The 23,933-nt window shown below is 44.4% G+C and overlaps 1 protein-coding gene across 2 annotated transcripts in view; it reads left to right on the top strand.

Annotated features, from left to right (window-relative positions):
* The window catches only part of Nedd9 (neural precursor cell expressed, developmentally down-regulated 9), a 124,481-nt gene that overhangs the window by 63,795 nt on the left and 36,753 nt on the right, over window positions 1-23,933 (top strand). The window contains exon 1 of one of the 2 annotated variants that reach the window (XM_006972804.4): window positions 9,765-9,974. The exons of the other annotated variant lie outside the window; for it this stretch is intronic. Within the exon in view, the coding sequence (XP_006972866.2) occupies window positions 9,780-9,974 (195 nt within the window). The 5' untranslated portion in view covers window positions 9,765-9,779. Of the gene's footprint in view, window positions 1-9,764; window positions 9,975-23,933 lie in introns of those variants that run through there. 2 annotated transcript variants of the gene reach the window in all.

Here is a 23,933-nt window from a genome sequence, read left to right as displayed (position 1 = left end):
GCTTTGGGGAATGTCTGCCTGAAAAGAAAACATGAAAGGATTGGGCAGAGGTGGGAGAGAATGGGAGAGCCTGATGTCTATTTTGAAACCAGAAGATGCATTTAGCTCAAGCCAGAGGAGGTGGGTGGGGATCCGATCCAGGGGGAGGTAAATGTTTTAGCCAATGGAGAAAGCCTCCAGCTTCAGCAGTAGAGAAGTTGGTGGTTCTCAATAGAGCATGGCCCCTCAAATGTGCTATGCAGGGTTCACATTGGGCCACATGCTAGACAGACCCACAGTAGGCAGGGCAGAAACGAAGAATGTGCTCATTCTCAATTCTCTGAAACTCTGATGGCAATGCGACAAAGGCCGTTTTATATTGGCTGAAATAATTCATCGTCACTGTTATGGCCAGAAGCTTATGTTTCATGAACTGTTTTCATCTGCTTGTTCTAGTAATGTAAACACTAGCACTGCACTGAATGTTGTTGCTTAGGACAAGTGTTGATGGGGGGCGGGGGCAGAGGTGTGGGGATAGAGTTAGAAGGCTAGCATGTGGGACCCTTCACTCTCTGGCTACAGAGATTTTCGGCACTGGGGAAGGGTTGGTTACAATAGGGAGATTCTGAAGACTTGAGGATGTATTCAGAATTTCAGAAATAAAATATACAGAATTCTAGGATTTTTTACATAGCTCACTTGAACACATACTCCCCATGGGATTGACCCAAGGTAGTGTCTTCTTCATTTCTTCCACAAATCCTCTGAAAGGTGACTGAATCTGCTTATAGGATCAGCCTCTGACCCCAAGGGAGCCTTTGTAATCTGGGAAAACAAGGAGCTGTGAATCTATGTACATGGAGAGAAGACCTGGATTTATTCAGAGCATGAAAGGATGGGAAATCTGAGGTCAGATAGGATGGCTGGGAAGCTGGGTCCCTCAGTGGACTTGAGAGGAGAGAATTAAAGAGCTGTCTGGAAGAGGGACTTTTATTCTGACAACAGGAGGTATATAGGTGATGACTTTTGAGTCATCCCTCCATATGTTGGGTTCCACATTCTCCATTCAGTCAACTGTGGATTGAAAATGCTTGGAAAAAAATTGCATGTCTGTTAAATGTGCACAGATGTTTTTACTTGTTACTATTCCCTATATCACCTATTTACATAGCATTTACATTACATTGAGTATAATTCGGGAGCTGTCTAGAGAAGATTTAAAGCATACAGGAAGATGTGCATGGGTTCTTTGGAAATGCTAGAGCATTTTTATACAAGAGATTTGAGCATTCACAGATTCTGGTACCATATGAGGTCTTATAACCAATCCCCTCACAGATATCAAAGGAGGGACAACTATGTAGGGTGACTTGGGGATGGCAAATTGAGAGTTGTAGATTCTGCCACCAAGGGTCAAGGGAGGCCCAGGTCTTGCTTCTCGTCACTACTTTCTGCCCTTCCTAAGGCCAGAAGCTCAAGGTTAGAACATGAGTCACTGAACCGCCAGGCAGCAAAGTTCGAGGAAACCCTTTGTAACACCCACTCGTCTTCATCTTCAAGGATGAAACCACAGAGGGCCAAGACTGCAGCAATGAGGGGATCTCATCCTCTGTAAACCTCAGCTTTCACAGAGTGCACATGAGTAAGACTGAGCAGCTTGTGCCTCCCTTCACGGACTGAGCACGGTCCTCCCTTCAGCTTTTCCTATAAAGAAGGGAGCTGCCCCTATTTCTCAGCTTCTGTGGGCAGAAAGGAATGTGCCATCCGTACTCTACCAGGCAAGCTGAGGGTGGACACTGGTGCCTTGGCCACTACCTAAGCCTTGGGCCCCTGCTGGATAGGCATTTAAAATAAAAGGTTGCTGAAAGCTAGAACACTCTTTGTTTTTTAAAAATGAATCAAAATCTTCTAAAGCTAGGCTGGAACTGGGCACAGTGTGCTGTGTCTCCACCCCACATTCTTCTCCTTCTACCCCCTCCACAAGGCCCTGCATGGCTGGGATTCCTTCTCCTGGCTCATCAGCACCAGCTGGCAAGAAATTGGGCTGGACAAACAGGCCTGAGGCCCTTGGGTCTGTGGGTGTTTGCTGCTGATATGGGGACATGGGGCAGGCTTTCTCAGAGGATTGGAACAGCTGGGCTTCTTTAGGACTGCTGGGGGAGGGGAGGGGGGGAGGATGCATCTCCAACCCATAAAGAAATAGCTGACGCCAACAAAGTGGTTATTTGGGATTTCCAACCCCCTCCCTTCCCTGGACTGGCCCACCACTACGGGCTCTGGAGTTACTCTAGATGCTGGATGCTGAAAGCAACTGTCAACAGCCACTGTGCCCTAGAAATGGCAAAGGTCTTGAGTATGCTGAAAACAGAATGCCCAGCTCCACCCAGGAGGCAGGACCAGAGTCCATAGTTTCTTCAGCTTACTCCACCAACACAGGCCCTTACTTCACCAACACAGGAGGGTTCCTGGGGGCTCTCTGGCCAGCCAGCCTAGTTTAAAACAGCAAGACCCATGTCCTATCAAGAGAATCTGTCTCAAATATGAACGTGGCAGGGGGCCGGAAAGAGAACACAGCAGTTAAGAGTCGTGTTGCTCTTTAAGAGAAGAATTCCCAGCACCACTTTGGGTGGCTCACAACTGCCTATAACTCTAGCTTCCAGCTGTAGGGGGTTGAGAAGGATCCAGTGACCTCCTCTGTCCTCTGTGAGCACCCACACATGTAGCATATACATACAGACAGACAGACAGACATTACATACATGTTCTCTGACCTCTGCATACATCCACACATGCAGGAACATACACAACCAAAGCACATATACCCACACACATGCACGAATGAATAAATTCAATTAAAAATAGTAAGAGGGTTTAAAGTCAGTACTTTGCTAGAGTGACACTGTATGATGATTAGCAAGAGACAGAAACAATTGCCTTTGTCTTTATCATTTAAAAGATGTTCTGTAGCACTGCTGTTACGCTGGGCCGTGCCTGTAAAAGAAAACTGTGCTCTATCCAGTCATGAGCTTCCTGATTATTTGGTATTGGCAGATCACTTTGACCTTTGTAAACATCTACAATCTAAAGTTTCTACTTACCGGCAGAAGGGGTTCCCATGGAAGTTTCATATCACAAGTTGGACAAAGTAAAGCATGCAAGAACAAAACACCTTGAAGCAAGAGAAAACAGGCATGCACCCTGGCCAGGAAGCCTGCACATTTTTGCCTTTAAGCCCCTTCTGTTCTGGTGAACACTATGCCTTGGTCCGACTAGGTTCATATAAGCTATAGAAATGTGAACCTTTGCATATTTATAGAATCCAATAAATGTAAATCTTTATTGTATGCTTTTATATTTTTCTTACAACTTCATCCCTTAGTTAATTCTCTCACTGTTTCAAAGACAGGAAACAGTAAGTGCTGAGCGGAGCCCCCAACGCTTGTCATATTTCACTAGAGTTGAGTGAATTTACTTAGTGTATAATTTAAGCTGTCAACCTTCCTCAGTTCTTTAGGAAGAGAAAGGGTGGTAATTTAGTATTCCCGAGTTAACGGCATTAAACAGCAAAACTTCACAGTTGCACAGGGTTTCCATGTAAGTCCAGGTACGGCCCAAGACCCCTCCACTTAGGATGGTGTGCCCAGGTTTAGGGATGATTGGCTGGGACTAAGACTCAAGCCGACCACTGCATTCTCAAGACTGAAGCTAGAAGCAGGAGAGGTGGTAGAGTTTTTAGAAGACTGTACAGTGTCATGTGGTAAAAGGTTGGCTGAATGTAAGACCCCAGGAAGTCATTCCAGTGTGGGACCTGCCATGCCACACAATAAGAAGGGTCATTTCCAATTCATGTAATTCAGAGCCCCACCTGGCCTCTGGTGGCTTGTCATTGAGTGAAGGAGAAACCAAGTCTAAAGTAGCCCAGGGATCATGAACCAACAACAAGCCTTTTTAATATAAGCTACCTTCAGCTTCAGAGACAAGTTTAAAGAAATATCTCCTTACCAAGTCCCTCAGGAAATGTAATTTATACCCAGTTCACTGTTGCTAGTAGAGAGTGTGTGTTTTGTGTATGTGTGTGTGTGGAGGGGGTTGAGTAGCCCACGGCTGCACTACATTAAAGGGGTTGGCAGGGGTCGGAGGGGGCTGTTGAATCCAACTTGTAGAGAGAAGAAGGTCAAACAGTCATGATTGTTTCTTAAGGGAAGTAGGATTTGCGAAGTCATGACCTTGGCCTTAGATGATGGGAGGCGCAGCGATGGATGGGAGAGTGTAGGCAACAGTGAGTTCTCTAGGGAAGGTTTCCTGACAGGGATGGGCTGCAAGCTGGGGCAAGATGAGATTTAGGTCAGCCGAGGATGAAAAGGACAATGACTTATGAAAGGAATCTCGTGTGTGTGTGTGTGTGTGTGTGTGTGTGTGTGTGTGTGTGTGTGTGTGTGTGTGTCAGTGTGTGTCTGTGTGTCTGTGTAAGAGTACCACCATCTGCTCCTCAGATATGCCCAGGCCTCCACTAAGCTGTAGATGGACCTTAAGGAAGCAGTCGATGGGGCTCAGATAATGGTGCTGAGAGGAAGCGTGGTGGGCAGTGGGGCCCTATGCTTGAGGCCACACTGACTCAGGGAGGAGAGCGCCTGGGTTTCTACTTCAAGTGTGTCACTCGTCAGCCCTGTAACTTTGTGTGAGCTGTAAAACTTTGCAAAGTTTCCATGCTGTAATGTACGAACTAAGAACAATCCACCTCCTAGATTTGGTACACAAGACAAGTGAGATAATGTCTGTAAACATCTACCTCAGAGCCCAGCACCTGAGGGATCTCAGGTCAAAGGTCATTGAGCTGAAAGAAAAAAACGCTCAATGGCTTGGGCAGGTTTTATAGACTTGACGTAGAATGGGAAAGTGGCACGGGCAATATTTGGGGGGGATGATTTAATATGTACAGAGAAAAACACCTGATATCAAGCTATAAACGGTAACTAGGCAGAGTACTAGTTTGCCTTAGTTTAGGGCTTAGCCTGCTTCCTCTGGCCTGTGTTCCATTCAGCTTCTGTTGTTTCCTGTGTAGAAGGATCTGAACTCAAAGCCAGAAAGATCATGTGCTATTTTAGAACATAAGTAGCACATTTTCTGTGGAGAGTCAGATAGTACTATTTTATTTGTCTATTTTATCTTTGTGGGTTTTGATGGGGGGTGGGATTCATGTCACCCATCCATGCAGATTGAAGTCACCAAGTGCTCCTCTGTACTGGGATTACAGACACATGCTAGCATTTTATTTATTATTTTATAAAATATTTTATTGCTATTTTACTTGACTATTTTATTATTTTACAATAAATATGTTCTTTGGCTCAGCGGTATTCACCAACTCAGGAGCAACCACGGAGCCCTGCCTTTGGAGCTCAGCAGACAGTATGTAAATGAGCAGGGATGGCTGTGTGCCAATAAAACTTTACATATAGACACAGAAATTTGAATTACACGTAATTTTCACATCTCTCAAAATGTTATTCTTTAGCCTCCTCCCAAGCCACTTAGAAGTTGTAAATGCTATTCTTAGCTCACCCAGAACTGACAGCACCCTGGCGTTGGTTCTGAAAAGGTACATCCTGTGTCTGTTCTGATAAGTGTAAATTGGAGGATATTCTCAGATAGAAGTGTTTTTTTTCCCATTCCCTTCCCAGGCACTATGCTGAACTTGGAAGTAAACCTGTGTTCTCTGAATTACTTCCTTATTCATATGGCAAGGACTTGAACACCTACAAAGTATAAAGAGACCGAAAGATCAACCAGCTATCACCCTGTTCTTCCAGAACCCACCCCAAAGCTGGAGAAACAGACGTCAGCACACGATCACCATGCAAACATGGAAAAGCACTTTAAGAGATCTGTGTTCCAAGTACAATGGGGGTACAGTCAGGGGAAGGAGGGGTTTGTTCTGAAAGAGCGAGGTGGGCAGGGTGGGGGCTGTGGACAAGCACACACAAAGGCATTAGTGTGCTGAGCCAGGCCTCACAGCAGACAACTAGCTAGAGCATTCTCTGCAGAGGGACTGGCCCGCCAAGCCAGGGAGGCACAAGCCTGGCCTGTGGAGGAGAAAGCTGAAAGGGGAAGGGATGAAGCTCTCATTATAGTCCACACCAAAGTGTCCCGATTCCATTTCCTAAGGCATGAACATATCACTAAGAGACTGTCAAACACAAGCTTCATGTCATCTGCTCTGTCCTCTCGGAATTAAATAGGTAGTATGCTGAAGATAGAGATGCAGAGAAACTTCAAGTAAGAAAACTAACAAGAAAATCAGTAGAGTGGAGACTCAGGGGCTGAAAGAACGGATGACTGCAGGGGACCCAACCTCTCTGGGTGTCCACTTTGTTCTCTCCGTGAGGCTTTGACTGACTGATTTCCCAGGCTCTGGTTCTGAGACTTCGCCCTTCACTCTTACAGAACAGGCACAGGGTCCTGCCTGAGCTATGGGAAGTCCCATCTGTGCCCCTGCCAGTGTCCAATGGCTACTAATAAAATCTCTCAGATGGCATCAGGTGCCATTTCCCTGACTCCTGAATGCACCAGGGTCTAAGGAGGCATCATTTTAGCTAAAGAGGCAGCCACTAAAAAGAATGCTGGTGAGTGCTGAGCCCCAGGGTCCTGGGCCATTCTGAATATGGTTTCCTGCATAATTCAGTTATATAGTCCAGTCTCAACATTTTTTTCACATCCGGTATCTCAGGCAATAGATTCGGAAAGGGCTGTGTCTTTATTCACTGAGAGAACTTGGGTTTCCCCAAAGGGTTCAAAGGGAACATAACCAATAAAGCCAATGACCTGTATTACTCCAGCTGCACTGAGATCACAGCTTGATATTTTAACAGCAAAAACGGGGAAATAGATAGTTTCTGGTCTGAACACGCCAGTGTTTTCTTGTCACACTCGGAAAAATCCTCGCTCCTTTCCACCCAACTCTCTTCCTGTGTTCTTCCTCTGTCCTGTGTACTCTGCCCTAGCCACTGATTGCAGCCCCTGACACATGGAGCTCACTGATTGCGGCCCCTGACACATGGAGCTCAGGCCTCCTGCCATCCTGTCCATGTGTCACTGCTGTCTGGAATGTTCTCTCCTCAGCTCTGGGAGTGGTTGCATCCCACATGCTATTCAGATTTTGTTTAAATATCACCTCCTTCAGGAGCTTCCCTGGCAGCTCTATTGAAAGTAAGACACCCACTCACCCTCCACACAAACGCTGGTCTGTTTTACTCTAGAAATTTCCATTCTTTAATATTCTTTTCATAGCACTTGCTGCTGCAATTCGCATTATATAGTCCCTCGATTATTTTCCTCCATGAGGAATAGGGACTTTGTCTATGCTACTGTTGTCTTCTTCCTCATAGAAAGGTACTTGGCCCATGATGGACACTCAAGTGAGACTTGTTAAATAGAAAACTGCTGCCTATGAAAAGATAAGACACAAAGGGATGGGAAGCTGGAGAAATGGCTCAGTGGTTAAGAGCACTGGCTACTCCTCCAGAGGACCTGAGTTCAATTCCTAACAACTACATGGCAGCTCACAAACATCTTTAATGCCAGTCCTAGGGGATCCAATGCCCGGTCTGGCTCCCATGGGCACCAGGCATGCCCATGGTGCACAGAAATATATACAGACAAAATACTCATAGACATAAAATAAAATATAAAAATAAGACCCAAGTGGGGGGATTTCTCCACCTGTATGTGAGTGCCTACAACACTCATTTAACATTAGTGGTAGCTGCCTTTAATATAACTAAATATTTAATTCACAACAGTAATGATATAATATAAATAAGAGCTAAATGATATATAATAAAACTTATATTGATATTAAAATAACAATACTAGGAACCAGCAACCATACCTAGTATCATTAATTCCTATAGGCATTATTTCACTTAATGCTCACTGTAACCCCAGCAGGTATGTTTAATTATGTTCTCTGTTTTATACTTAAGGAGACTAAAATTGCAAAGTTAAGAAATTTGTAGAGATTCCTAAACAAGAGGGTCACCTGATAGGAATCAAGCCCTCTGGCTGGAGCAGGCAGTTTCACAGACACCTAGCCCAGGCTTCAGCAAACTGTTTCGCAATGTTCTGATGGGGTGGATTAGCCTTGCTCACATTCATTAACAGACAGTTCAGCCTGGCTGCTGAAGAAGCCAAAGAAATGCCATCTCCATCTCCTGGGGCCCAGGGCACCTCTTCCAGACAGAAAGACCTTTGACAGATTGTCCTCCCATGAATATGTAGCCGCAAGACACACTTCCTGCAAACATATCTCACTACTGTGTCTGCAGGGCTGCCAGGATGATCCTTCTACCACACTGTGTTTCGTGCTTAATCTGTGTCCAAAAGCCCTTGCAAATCACACAGGTTCAATTCTGCTCTGAGGCCAAGAAGCAAAAGCCATGACCTGGAAGAGGCATGAACAGGGGTATCAACTTCACCAAGGCTGCTGGGGTATTCTGATGAGGGAATCAGAGCCACAGCCAATTGTCAACTCAATTGTAAATGTAAACCCTACACCTAGAAACCACTTTTGTGGGGCATCTGCTCTCCTGTGCTTTTTGCTTCAATCGTTTTTATGTGGGTTTTTTTTTCCCCCAAAAAAAAGTTTTAATCCATTGGGAATTTAGAGAGAGAGGCAGGAGGCAAAACTGAGTCTGGTCCAGCTTAGTCAGGAAAAAAGTAAGAGCTGGTTTTTCCACCCGAGTCCAGCAGTCTGGCTGGAATGCATCCCAACTAGGGGATAGTCATTGAATGCTCCAAGTCCTGAGGCCCAAGGAAAAGGAACTTCTGTCTTCTCCTGAGAGATTCTCTTTCTCTATAGAAATCTCAAAATGGAACTGCTATGCAAATCATGTTCCTTGCGTTACCAGAGAGAATCTGTTCTTTTTTTAACCAGGGTTATCAAACAGTGGGAACTCTTCTTCCTGGGTAATAAGTGTGAGTGGGTTAATGGGTCATTTTGGGGAGAGAGGTCAGAAGGAAAAAGCCTCAGTGTTCAAAGCCTGATCTGGCAATGCTAGTGAAGAGCAAAGTGCTGGGCGGACAGGGATGATGTATAGGGTGTGTTCCATAGGACCTGCATGGGTTCCCATCTAACCTTTATCCTCATCAAAGACTGCCAAGGTCTCTTAATGTGTCTGACACTTCTCTCTCTCTCTCTCTGAGGTCCTAGTGAGATGGTCCCGGGAAAACCTGGTGCTTGTGAGTTCCTTTTCACTGAGGGAGAAATGGATTCCAGCTCCTATCAGGCTGACTTTGCACAGTACTTTGAACACTGCAAAGAAAAACGAAGAAGAAGAGGAAGAAAAAAAAAAAGCAAACAGCTACAGAAAAGGGAAAGAGAATGGGACACAGAGAGAGTTATCAGCAGGGGTGGTTAGTAAAAAAAGGGGGGAGGGGGCTAGAGACAGAAAACCTTTTGTTTCCCCAGCTCGTTTCATGTAGAGATTGTGAGGTGAATGGCTTTGAAATGAAATGGGTTTATGAACTAGTTGCTAGGTCACAGGAAGCAAGATCGTCAGACTGCTTTGTGAATTCGGATTCTTTAACATTTTAGGTTGATCTCAAAAGGAATGTATCTCCTTTGTCTGGTTCCTATTTCTTTCCTCTTTAAATTTTTATTCCTTTCGCGGGGTGGCTTGGGCCGCCTCCCCACTTTCTTTTGATAATGTGAAAAGCAATGATCGTATTACACGCTCTTTGTGAGTGTCTCTGAAGTTAGAAGTGGGCGGAGTGGAGGCAGCACCTTCCCCCCTCACCAGCCAATGGCGGCGAAGTATGCAAATGCGGGCCGCGATCTCCGGGTCTCGGTCTCCGGCGTGAGCTCAGACTCGGCAGTGCGCGGGAGGCGGGCGAAGGTTCTCATTTCCATCCAGCCCTGCGCTCAATGGAGGGGCGGACACGGCAGTGCTGCACTGTGTGACCAGGGCTCACCGACCACCGCCGAGATGAAGTATAAGGTAAGAGAGTGCCTTTTACACAAGTCTCCCGAGAGGGTTTCCCTCCGTGACAACTGTGCAGGGATCCCTTGTGTATCTGGTCTCATTTCCAGGGTGCCCTGGGGGTTTACCCACAAGCAGGCTTACGCTTTCAGATCTACTGCTTCGCAGTACGTGGCTCTGAAAGTTGCCCCGGAGTGACGGAAGGCAGAGGAGAAAAGTTAACATAGGGGCGGCAGCAGCCAGGGGAGATCAGAGGGGTTTAACTCCTATCACAGCAGGCAAGTCGCAGGTCTCTGCCTGTCCAGAGTCGGCATGGGGAACCTTAGTAAGAGGAGTCAGAACTACTGAGTCTCTAACGGGCTCTAAAAGCACTTCATCAGAGTTTGCCTTAAAGACTTGATCTGGGAAGCTGTCTACTCTAGGCACTTCGGGTAGACACAAATTAAGAACCCAGATACTGTCATAGGGCCGACATGGAGAATTCCCGCATCCTTAAATAGTTTGGGCTTATGAGTAAATGGGTATTAGTCATTTCTAGGTAACACTTTATTGGGGTTTGAATGGGACTGAAAGTATGAAGGCTCCAGCTGGCTTATTTTCCCTGACGCCTACAGAATGTCGTGCTCATATTTTGGCAGCATTATTTTCCGTTGCATTTTGCACCACGGTTTCTGGGGTTACTCCTGGCAAAATGATTATGACTTGCTCAGCACATCCCGTCGAAGGAGGCAGTTTCCAAGGGACTTGGCGCAGGGGCAGATCGCAATGACTTAGCCATGCTTATTAATTTTTTTTAATGGTGAATAGATACTAGTCCTCGACTTTCAAAGGACAGTGCTATTACAAAAAAAAAAAATCATTTTGATAAAGTGGCTTAACAGATCCTGTTAACCGACTTAGTAGGGCTTTGCTTCCCTCTGAGGTGCATAGCTTCTGACCCTTCCTTTTTGATAGAAGGCTATAAACACTCGCTGTAGCTAACAACCACAGGCTAACATCAATCTTTTGTTCAGTGTCTGTAAATCTTGTTCAATAGCTGTGAACTACGAAGCTGAGTCTTTATTGTAAAGCATGGGTGATAGCTCTTGGGAATGCTCCAGCAGTCTGAAGACCCAGGTATCCATTATCACCCTGCTATCAGCTTCCCATTTTTGTGCATCGGTGGGGAGGAGCAGAAGAAAGGATGGATCCTGTATTCATGGGAGATGCAGCTTTCTACCTGGCAGGAACAGAATCTCTCTGGAAGTATTTCTCCCCATTGCTAAGTCTCCTTGTTCACAGAACTGATGGGGCTACTGGTATTTAGCCTGGAATGTTGTTTTGTTTTGTTTTTCTCCCTTTCTCCCTGTGGTTGAATCAAGACTGTATTGTAGAGAAAAGGGAAAGGATTTTCTCTGTCTATTACTGGAGACATTTATTAACATTAAATGGCTGACCTGAGCTTTGAGTGCCACAGTTTATTTAGAAAGTGATGAAGTTTAAAGTCACTTTGATTCGGTGACCTCATCATGTTTAGCTTTGCTCTTTATGGAAAGAAATATCCTGGGGACTGGGGATGCTGCAGGTGAGAAGCTGCAGCTGGGGAAAGCCTCCCACTTGGAGGGGTCTACCCAGAGTTGAACACATTGCCAAGCAATAGAAATACATGGTGGTGGTTGTTATTACTATTACTATTACTGTCATATCATCATCATCATAGGAAACTTCACCAACAAAAGTGCTGAGATCCCCAAGTAAACAAATGACACATAGGCGCCCTATGTTGACCATGGCAGAAGTGAAGCCACTTTCCTTCGGTCATAGAGTCCATCAGTTAATGAAAGATAACTTTCTTCCAGGGGAGAATTAGTCATTTTAGGTAGGAGATGCTAAGTAGGGGCATGATGAGTAGAGAGTTACAGGACTGTCATATTGAACTCTCCCCATAGCCTAAGGCACACGTGTTTTCAGATGTAGTAATTGTGGCCCACAGAGACTAAGTGACTTTTCCAGTACCACCAGCTGATGAGCATGGGATTAGAAAGGACCTCAATTTAATACGCATGATTCAACCACTACCAAGAGGAAAAAAACAAAAAAAAACCCCACTAAAACAGAAATCATCTGTAACTCCCTAAAACATCCCTCTGTCCAGTATGTTCTGGTCCCAGAAAGTTCAGAACTATTTCATCCCAAGTGTTCCCTCGGGATAGTCTTCTTTTCATTTTTTCCAATGGTAACTCTACTAAGTGAAATACAAAGTTGGCATTTATTTGTTTAATTTCAGCTACTTAAGTAGTAAAACCAGATAATTATTAGATTGTAAAACCCAGGAGTCTGGAATTATCTCTTAAACACTATGTTGCGCCATAAACTATAAATTTAGCATGGGCTTAAAAATGGATCATTGTGAGATTTATGTCAAGTTCAAAAGGTTTCTTTTTCTTTCCAAAGGTTTCTTTTTCCTTCCTTCCCCCTCCCCCATTGTTAACTGGAAGATCTTGTTTAGCTACTTCAGAGTTCATGGAGCAATCAACTTCCACCCATTTTGTCCTTAAAATACACAGCTCCAGGCCTTAGCAATTATTTACAATTATGAGGGCTACGGAATGCAAGCTATTGCTCTAGGCAACTCTTTCTGCTTAGTACACATCTAGTATGTTTTTATTTTACTTATATTTTTATTTTTCATGAGAAGCTTGTCATAGGTGTTTAATATTCCATTTCTCTTAGAAGAGTCTGCCTGGGTGACAGTTAACTGTGAGGGCTTTTTGTTAAGTTCCTACATAAAGAAGCCAGGCACGGCAGAGTACGTCTTTAATCCCTGGACTTCAGGAGGCAGAGGCAGGTAGATCCCTATGAGTTCCAGGCTAGCCAGGGCTACACAGTGAGACATTGTCAACAAAATGCTCTCTATAAAATCCCTGTAATGTATGCAGTATGTTCCTCATGCATCTGTGGCCTTGGCTTGCTTGTCCAACTGAGGGTCTGAAGGTGGCTTGTAGGAGACACCCTTTGTCCTGAAGCGGAGGGAAGAGTTCCAGTTCCTTGTTTTAACAGAAGCCCTGAGGGCCCTGCCCATGGAGTATGGGCCGGGAATGAGGCCCTGGTCACTTTATGCCCAGGCCTGGCAGATATTCAGCAAGTATAGCCTGTGAGTGAGTTCTTGTGGCTAAGGAGCTTTTGTGGCTTTGCCAAATCTCAGAACTCTTGTGTGTCTACTGTAGTCAAAATCACATCTATTTTCTAGTCATTATAGAGAAAAAGTCACTCTTCAATGTTTTCACTTTAAAAACACAAAGTATAGTAAAGTATAACAATACAGTTAAAAAAAAAACCTACAGTCTGGAATTCAGATTGTTGTAGTCCAGTTGAATGGGGGCAAAGTAGTTCAAGAAAAAGAGAAACATATAACAAAAAGCTTCTGGGGAGGAACTTTGGAAATAATTTTTTTCCAAAGCTGTTTTAAGGGAGACGTTATAGCAGGCCTTTGATTTAGCTAATATGGCTATTTATAACATATACAAATATCAATTCTCTCTTTGCTTTGATATTTCAGCTGTAAAATCTTTCTTGATAAATTGTTGTATTCAGTTCAAATTTAGGACCCCTTCCATACCCACCTGCTTTTAAAATGCTGTGTGTTGCCTGTGGATTTAAAAGCACCAGAGGGTGTTTGGGAAAACATAGCTTCATTATTTATGGTCTTATATTTATTTAGCAAACCCATTTCAGAGCTAAAGGACTTGCCCACACAGAGATGAGGCTTTGTCAAAATGCAGGTGTCCTGATAATAGCAAGTTGAGGGCGTTGTACAACACACTCTGAATCCCTCTGGCATCCTCTTCCTATTGAACCACAGGTCATTCTTGTGCTCAGAACTTTGCAAGTGCCTTTCCATGTTCTCTGCCCCCAGTCTCCGACAAAAGAAAACAAAGCTAGACAAAATCCTGCCTCAACACCTTTCAAAGCCTTGGCAGATTCCGCCTCCCCTTTGCGCCTTTGTGACAGCACCACATCTTACCTTTTCAAATGGGCACTCCTTGTGTGTCCCTAATACCAGACACTTGTGAGGCTCGCTCCCACCCAGCCACCCACATGGATATGACACACTAGTACACACTGTCTGCCCCTCACCTTCACTGCCCCTTGAACTCCCTGTGGGGGTTCTTACTCCTTTCATGGGCATGTGACACCAAGCCTATGGGACTTGAGTAGCCAATCACTTCCCACTAGTTAAGTCTCCTCATCTATCTGCTCCATAAAGCAATCGAAGCCTAAACCTTTGTCTCCTCTAATCTCTGAAACAGACCTTACATTTTCACCTCTGCCCTGTGCTGTTAGCACTGCCTTACTTATTAACCCCTGTCAATCAAACCACTATCTAAATGATACCTGCAGTGGACTACAGTTTTAAGGAAGCCACATTGAATACAAGAGGCCTATCCTGTACTGATATGTAGGGGCAGACTGACAGACAAACCCTTGTTGAAAGTATAATGTAGGCTCTGTCAGTCTTGAACAGGCAGGGACTTGGCTTTATATACTCTTGTAATAGGAACAAGATGGCGTGTGGAGAAAGACGTTTCCAGTTCTTGTGACTGAAGGCCCTATGATCTTGGGCAAATTAAACTCCCAGAGCCTCAGGTTTAGCTGTAAATTTAAGACAGTATTAACTGCGTTATTCTACTATTCTAAAATCTAAGCCAATGTATAAATTCTTATCCTGGATCCTGGCACAGAGTAAGTAACAGTGAATGCTAGCTGGCCCCAGCTCTCCTTGAAGAGTATGTACTCGGTAGATATTGAAAGATTGGGGTGGGGTTCGTGGCAAGATTATGTCCAAATCCCAATTATTCAGTTGAGTATTACTGAGTATTCCCCAGCAAGAGTGTGCATGGTCTGAATGCAGATCCCAGGTACAGGGTCGCAGCAGCATGCCTATAGCACATAGCCCCCACATGCCAATGTCCCCTAGGCTTGGTTTCTTCGTTGTTATTGACAAACCTTGGGATTCCTGAAATTACAGGACCTTCCTCCTAGTGGGTACTCAGTAAATACTGTACTCGATGCCGAGTTACAGAAAACACCTATGCCAATAGCCTTTCCAAGAGCTCCAATGTCCTACGACATAGAAAGAGTACATGTGTTTCAGATTCCACTTTTGCTTCTTTCTCACAGTGTGTTTTTCAGCAACTACTTTAGACCTTTGTCTTATTAAATAGCTGCAAGAATATAGTATACAAAAGTCATTGGTTCTTAGAACATAGTAGGCATTTGATAATAATAGGTATTTATGTCACTTTTGACATATGATTTTATAAAGATAAAGAGATAGATAGATGACACACAAATGCATAAATAGTGATGGAAGATGATAGTGACTTTGTCATGGCTAAGGTGCAATCAGAGAGAGCACCCTGACCATGGAGAAATACGTATACCTAAACAGATGCAGATACATGGAGATACTAACATTATATAGTACAAGGTTTAAGAAGACACCTTCTCTATAGTTGTTTCCTCTTGGGACAGGAGATGGCTCTGTAGATAAAAACACTCACTGTACATCATGAGGACCTGAGTTCAAGTCCCCAGAACTATGTAAAAAGCCCTGTGGCGGCTCACACCTGTAACCCCAGTGCTCTGGGGAGGCGGGTAATGGCTACAGAAGGATTGCTTCAGCTTGCTGCCAAGTAGCCTCGCTTTTAAAATGGTGAGATCCAAGTTCAATGAGAGACCCTTTCTCAGGGAATGAGACAGAGAATGACAGAACAGGACAGCCAATGTCTTCTTTCAGCCATAGTACATGCATTTACACCACGCATGCACACACATTTACCACATCTATACCACACCAGGGGTAGGAGAGACTATTTACCCTTAACAAAAGGCTGTGAGGGAAAGAGAAAGTCATTTATTTAAATAGATGCAATCCATGGAAAGTGAATCGGGGGTTATGTGGGAAGTTCATGATCAACTCTTTCTTATCCTGCTGCAGACCCAGTGACGTCAATGTACAATAAGAGGTATCTGTTTTTAGATCATTTTAGGGTTAGAAAGCAATGGACAAATTGATTTGGAATGCTAGTCCCCAGGCTGTGGTACTATCCTCAGAAACGTATAGACTTAATTACCAGGCTTCTCTGCCAAGACAAATGCAGGAGGGCCCTTGGGAACAAATACAATATTTCCAACGTAAAATGCCAGAGCTGCTGGTTTCCTAGGCAATGACTGATTGCAAAGAACATGGGCATGGAAAGAAGACAAAACTCCCCAAAGCCCTGTTTAGACTTCGTCAACAACACCCCCTCCGTCTTATTTACTTTGAACATTCCAGTCATCTCCCTGCGGTAGTTCTTACTGGCTAATGAGGACTCTGCATGCCAGGGGAGCCGCCGCCGTCTGCTGCCAGGGCCCTTCCTGAAGGCTCTTCGCTGTAAGATAAGTGGTCTTGTTGGAGACCTTTTCCACCCCTAACTGGGAAGGCTGAATCTTTTAGAGGGTGCTTTTAATAGGTAGTGTGATCTGGGTAACTTGAGGGAGGCATATCATCTAGGGACAATGGAATTAGTACTCCAGAGAGTACAGTTACTGATGGTGTGTGACAGCAGCTTGTCGTGACCGAGGTAGAGTTCTGGGACAGCCGACTATGGAGATACTAAAATTGTCAGTGGAAGGGCTGGGGAGATGGCTCGGTGTGCTTCCTGTGCATGTGTGAGTTTGATCCCTAGCTCCTGTGTGAAAAGCCTATGACCCTTGTGTTGGAGAGGCAGACACAAGGGGATCCATGCAGCTTTGTTGGTCAGGTAAGCTAGATGAAGAGGTGAGCTCCAGGTTCAGAGAGAGAGACCCTGTCTCAAAAACCAATGTAGGGAGTGATTGAGGAAGACGCCTGCTGTTGCCCTCTGTGCACACATGCACTGGCACACACATGTGCATACACACATGAACAACTACATACATACACACCAAATTGCTACTGGAATGCTTTCCTCTTTTGCCTGGGCTTTTTGTATCTGCTAAATTCTATAAATGCTCTATAAATTCTATAAAGTCTAGGGCCAGTAAGTTGGAAAGTGTCATGTTTCTTGGTAGATCTTGGTGTTTCAAATTTGAATTCCTTCTGATATTTCTAATATGTCCTAGTAAAGATAAAAGATGTTACTATACACACACACACACACACACACACACACACACACACACACACACACACACAGTTCCTGTGTGAAATTCTGATGTTTGTGCTTACCAGAATTAAGGATAGAACAACCAATGGATGTGTAAAAGTACAAGCCCTGCCAACCACAAAAATGCTTGTTGGCTCCTTTTGAAATCGAATCAATTTTAATTCTTTATTTATTCTTATGGGGACGCAGATGAGGGACGAGGTTCATCTGTGAGGCTCAGTGGAAAGTTGTAGTAATCAAAACACATGGAACGCTCAGTTTGGAAGCATGTTTCCTCCCCTTTTGTTGAGGTGCTGTGAGTTCCAACAGTGTGACATGTCCTGCATACTTGTCCTCATTGCTTTTTGCTAGGCAGAAGTCCTCTGGTGACTCTGGTATTTTAACAGTAAACTCATCGGTAGTAGTTGTTGGTTTATTGTGCCTAATTGAACTTAGCGCCCCACAGGCAATGCAGCTGAAACTCATTCAGACTTCTTTGTCCCTCATGGCTCTGCTCCTTACTGATAAAGCTGGATCTAGGCTTCTCTACCCTCCAAGGACCACCACCTCCTAGAATTAGCAGTAATATGCAAAGCCTTCACCCTGGAGAGGGCAGACACACAGATTTGTGCACACTCAGCCTTCTTGGAGAGCGTTGTCTTTAATTTTGGTCATCTGCCGATTCTGTTTCTGTTCCTGGTCATTTGTAACACAGCTTAAAACTTGACTGGAAAGTGACCCAGGAACTAACACAGACAGCAGAATCCTGGGGCTCCAGCTTCCTGGGCTAGAACTTCAGTGTTGGGCTATGATTCTCAATCCCACTCCTCACCAAGCTCCATGTGATGTGAAGATGGGACCCGGGCACAGGAACCACAGAAAGACCAAGAGCCTTTTCTTCCTGGTCCCTTTCACTGTGACGTAGCTTCCTAGACAATATCCCAGAGGTCCCATTTCTTTATTAAAGGTCATCATGTCTATCAGAGGACATTCATTTTTTCCCCAATCACAGATTCTGACCAATACCCATTTTTCTCTTGAATTCTTAATTCAACCAAGGTAAAGATCCCTTAGCAAGAAATATATTTTCAAGGCTATCCTTTGTTTTAATGACATACTTGGTGTGTGTGTGTGTGTGTGTGTGTGTGTGTGTGTGTGTGTGTGTGTGTGTGTTGTGTAATTTCCATGGATGTATCCACATTTCACAAACCACAGAATGGGACATATGGTCTAACAATGGGAAGGATATTTGAAACTGAGGACTGCTATGGAAAGTCAGGAACACATGACCACTCTACAGATGGTCAATATGAGTGGCCCCAGAGATCAATCAACTCTCCAAGACACTATCCCAGTCCCCTTATGGCAGCATTTTGCAGGAACATATGTAAAAACATTTTTAAGGGGATTTGGCTGGGTTCTTCATAGAGAGTCATAAGTAACATTTAATCATAAATAATAAGGTACTCTTTTATATCTTCGTGCAGGAATAGGCATCTTTGGAAATGAAAGCAAGCTCATTTTGAAATGTGGGCCCGTTTGGCACACCTGAGTGGGGGATAGTATTTCAATTGTTCTTGCTTTAAACCTGGTCAGGTAGCTCCTTGCCTCGTAGCCTGCAGCATCCGTAACCATCCTCCCACCCTCCTTATTAAGATCTTAATTACAGATGCAACTTAGTTCATGGCTGAAGGGAAGGAATTTCCTTCTCTGAGCTGTGCCTGCCTTTGGTGTGGCAGGTATAATCATGATGAGATCATTTCTGGTCTGTGTTCTTTTCCTGGAGGAGTTTTTCTTTTGGGGCAAGGACGAATATGGTTAAGACACGATTCCCTGAGCTCAGCACAGTATACCGGTAACTGCTCCCACCTCCTAGAGCCTCTTCCTCCTGGAGGAATCAGAGCGTTTGGCGTATGTAATTTCATGAGCTCTCATAACACTTCCAAGAAGAACTTGTTTATTATCCCGACTTTGCAGATGGGAAACCGAGGCAGTTGTCATTGTTTTAAGTACGAGGATGGAGACTAGACTTTATCTTGATGAAGTTTAGCAGCCATTTCTCTAGCCAGTGGAGGGCTGGTCTGTGCACCCAGCAGCACCCCAGGACTAGATTCCAGTACTACAGACATGTATACACACACTGTAACAATGAAAAAAATCTGCAGTTATGAATGTCCACTAGAAAAGATCTCTTCTACCCTAAGCTACCATCCTGTCTTTCCTACTTCCTTCTGCTTAAAAAATAATGGCCTCATTGGTTTTATGAGATGGAAGCACAGAATTCCACTCCTGGAAGTGTTGGCCACAATTTACTGATGACGAGGGTTGAGCTTAATGTAACAGATATTAACCCTAAACTAACTTCCTCCTCTAGGATTAGCCCCCATTTGTTCATGAGAATATTAAAAAATATTTAGAAGCATAAGATCTCCCTCCCTCAGGCCATGTGTGAAACCTCCCAGCAATCTCTAAGACAGCCACTTCTCCCAAGTCTTTCTGAATCCCTCCCTGAGTGTGCAGAGAATCTTGGAGTGTGCGTCTAGACTTCAGCATTACAGAAAGCTGTTTGTTCTCAGTAACATGGCGAACTAAGGTACCATAGCTTCCAAAACAGCTTCGTGACCACTGCCCAGCGGCAACGCTGACGGTGTGTGAGTGTACACACGTCTTAGCCAAGGGTGTGGACCCAAGCTTGAAAACCCTTTGAAGAGCTTGCAGGATAAGTAGATAATAGCAGAGCAGCAAACCCAGATCAAGTGACTCTGGGGAAAGGGTTTCACATTCATGTGGGCATGCGCATGCGTGAGGAGGCTAGAGGATGACATCAGGTATCCAGTTCCTTGATGTATCGACAACCTTGATTTTTTGAGTCAGGGTCTCTCATCACCTAGAGCTCACCAGTTAGGCTGGACTGCCTGGCCAGAAAGCTCCAGGGACCTGTCTTCACTTCTTCAGTACGAGGATTACAAGTAGGCACCACCATGTCTGGCGTTTCTTCACATGGGCTCTTGGGATTGAATTCAGGTCCTCACGCTTGCAAGGCAAGCGATATACAAACTGAGTTATCCCCCTACCCCCTTTCAAGTAACTTCTGCAAGAGTCCCAGCAAAGGGCAACATCCCAGTTTCATGAAATGGGTTCTGACAAGGATGTTGGTATATTTGAATTAATGTATTTAAGTATAACCTTGTACTCAGACTTCAGTATAGGAAAATAAAGACGTGAATATAAAAATAAGAGGATCCTTTCATACTTTCAAGCACCTTATAGATGTTACAGCTGTGCATTTTGGTTTTTGAGAAATGATATCATTTTTGGAAATACATTATAATCGAATGGATTGGACGTTCCTACTCCTGTTTAACGTAATTCTTATTTCTCTTCTCCTAGAACCTGAATGTTAGGGGATTTGTCTAGACAGGCAGTCAGATATGATCCAGTGCCAACATTGTAATGCTGGCTGGAATCCAAAGGGTTGTTTTATTGTTAATAAAACCTATCTTTTGGGTGAGTGGGTGTCAAGACTTCATCATTATATGGCGCCTGTAAGATTTATCTAGGGACAGAACCCTAAAAAGAGTTCATGCTTGCCCCATGTTTTTGATCCTTTGCCAATACACTATATTGAAAACCATCAAAACCAGGCAACTTGGGACAAATGCTTAAAAATCCCACGGCTTAACAGCAACATCACTAAATTCCTAGGTGGAGCAGAGTCTCCGGAGGGACATTCTGGTGGGGGCAGGGGGGGGGGAGAACTTTAGACGGGGAGATAACCAGCTGTGACCTCTGGCTCTGCTGTTAATCTAATCTATGACCTTCTGGGCTGTAAAACAAAGACACCCACTGTAGTCAGTTCTGGTCAAGCTGTGGATGACCAGGTTGAAAATGTAGAGGAACCTACGTGTGCTCATCTTCTTGAAACTCCTTGGTACCACTTCAGTATAGCTCATAGACTCTGGACAAGTGGAAAAATTGAACTCTTAAGGATGACTGATTGGTAAATAGCTATGATATAATATGACAGACACAGAGGTAATTATCATCCTTATGAAAAAAAACTAATTCCTTCTTCTTGCAGTCAAATTCATCTTCCATCATGAATTAAGACATTCTGAAGTCACTCACATACTAGCTTATCTATCCACCTGCCCATCTGCTATGTTCCCTTATACAGAGCAAAGGTTTCTTCTGCTCTGCTCAAGGCTTGCATGGGAACAGGTCTCAGCCTATGTCCTCCGTTTTTTGTTTTTTGTTTTTTTCAGTTCTTTAAAATTCTAGCTGTCTTTAGTGTGTGTATGTGTGTAGAGCATGTATGTGGAGGTCAGAGGACAACTTGCAGGAGCTGGCACTCTGCTTCCACTATGGCTTCTAGGGATGGAACTCAAGTTACCAGTCTTGCTTGGCAAGTGTGTTTACGCCCTAAGCTACCTTGCCATCCCCCATCAATCTCACATCATAAGAGAATTTATGATAGCCATTCAGATACAGAGAAGAAGTGGAGCCAACATTATAAGAAACACTCCAATATCCTAGGTGTGCTGTCCAGATCATGTAGCACAAATCTAGTGAGACTGAAATTTCCTTCTGGGATCCATTTATTGAACTTTGAAGTGTTAGATGTCCTCACCTCCTTCAAGGAGAACCATCACTTTGGCTTATAAATCATCAAAAGAACACTGGTTACAGACCACTCATCAAATAGGAGCAGGGCCAGTGTATAGATTCATATGCCTGGGAGCCTTGTGGGCAGACACACACATAATAGTGCTACACACAGGAATATTAATGTTGTCCCTGCCTTGCCAAAGAACGCCTGTTAGAACCTAGTATTTAATATCATCTACATTAATGCTTCTTTCAGTAAGAAATGCATAAAACAGAATCTGATTATCACTCTAGATCACAACGCTGGGGGCAAAGTGAATGGTATGAATATTCACAGAGGGTCTAAGTTATTTGCAGAAGCTTTAGAGTTTAATAAAAAGCAGTTGCTGGAAAATAAAAATCACTGGTGGAAATGTGGTCCACTAGCTAAGAGTAGTCTTCCATGGGGAATGTCGAACAGGCTTCCCTGGTGGTCAGAAACTTGACCAGCATTCCAAGGACCTAGTAGGAGCCTGCTACTGCCTTTCTGTGGACTATTTCCAGTCACCTGTGGACCTGAGCAGAATGCAATGAATGATTACTCAGAAAACATCCACTTCACAATATACTGTATCTTCTAGCTCCTGTACCCAAAGGTATCCTGTCTGCTACTTCGTAACAGCTAGAAGATTCAAATTTAAAAAATATTAGTATTCCAGATCTTCTTGTACAAGATCAGAAGTGTGCACCAAGCTTCCAAGAATCAAACTCTCGATACTTGAAAGTAGCCATGCTTTTGGACTATGGCTGCTTTCGTTAGGAAAAGGCTGAGTACACTCCCAACACACACACACCAACCACACACACACACACACACACACACACACACACACACACCAACCACACACACACACACACACACATACACACACCACATCAAAGGTGCTGATGAGAGGCAGGAGGGGAAATGTAACCAAAATGGCAGGACTGTTCTCTGACCAGAGCTGATTTTTGTCAGCAGAAACAAAAGCCCAAGAGCCTTTCCCTTCACCAGCGTGCCCTGAGGCTGACCTTGGCCATGTTCATCTCTCAGCAGCTTCCTTTAAGAACTATTTCCTTGATGATGGCCATTTCCTCTAGTGGGTCTGTTTCTCAGGATCTGGTCTGAGTGCCTGTGCGTGCATGCGTGCGTGTGCTGGAGTCCACTAGAGATCTGGGCTAACATTTGGGGGTGGGGAGGTGGGCACAGGAAAGTCTTGTCATCAAAGACCCGGGTCTTTGGCAGCTTCTCCTGCATAAATATAGAATGGAGTAAAAATAATAAAAGGAAGCCAAGCCATTGATGATGCTATCGGTCACAGTGAGTGACACACCAGCCATTGTGTCTCGTTTCTCTTCAAAGGACGGCATGAATGGTCATGGAAACTCCACATCACACCTCTCTATATTGGGAGAAGCAAATAATTTCCCTGGCAGTAGAAGTAATAAGCTTTCTTGACATCTTGATAGCGGTGGGGAAAACAGGGAGAGAGCGGGAGTTGTCCTGTGACTGTGGCTGTCCACATAGCCAGGTCTGTTTTGTTTTCTTAATTGCCCACTCCTCAGCTGAAGCTTGTGAACCCAGAACAGCAGAAGCAAACTTGCTTGTAAAGTATGTGAATGGCACTCTGTCACCTACCAGAGGCAGAAGAAGGGAGGGGAGGCTCTCTAAAGGGACCATTGTATTCTATGTTGCTGGGATGGTCAGTTCCTCTTGGCCTTCCTGTTTGCTCAGTAGTTGCGAACACACCAGACTGGAAGGGGGAGCAGGCTCCCCCATCTGCGTCATTGTCCTGTTTAAATAGGGAGGGGCTGGCACTTTCCTGCTGGCTATCTCCCTTATTCTCAGGCTCTAGGCTCGAGTGACCTGGACACACTGTTTATGCTTCTCCTTAGGTCTTCCTTCTTTACCTCCATCTGAATTTTTTTTTCTAACTAAGCATCTTGCTAAATTCTCAAGAAAAACAATTCCACTCTCCATGCAGAGAACCAGGGATGCAGAGGTCAGAACCCGGAATGGGTGTGCATTTTGTTTCACACCCTGGGCTCACATTCTGGAAAGGAAAAGGGAGTCAGGCGGCATCTCTGAACTTAAGTTCACAGCCTGGAGTGGGGTGATGCAAACCCTGCTATAAAGAAACAGTGAACTGGAGAAATGGCTTAGCAGGTAAAGGTACTTGTCCCCAAGTCTAATGACCTT

This window comes from Peromyscus maniculatus, chromosome 5, assembly GCF_049852395.1.
Source record: "Peromyscus maniculatus bairdii isolate BWxNUB_F1_BW_parent chromosome 5, HU_Pman_BW_mat_3.1, whole genome shotgun sequence".
Classification (NCBI taxonomy): Eukaryota; Metazoa; Chordata; class Mammalia; order Rodentia; family Cricetidae; genus Peromyscus; species Peromyscus maniculatus.
The sequence above is the reverse complement of the archived record's forward strand: the minus strand, read 5'-3'. Positions and strand labels throughout refer to the sequence as shown.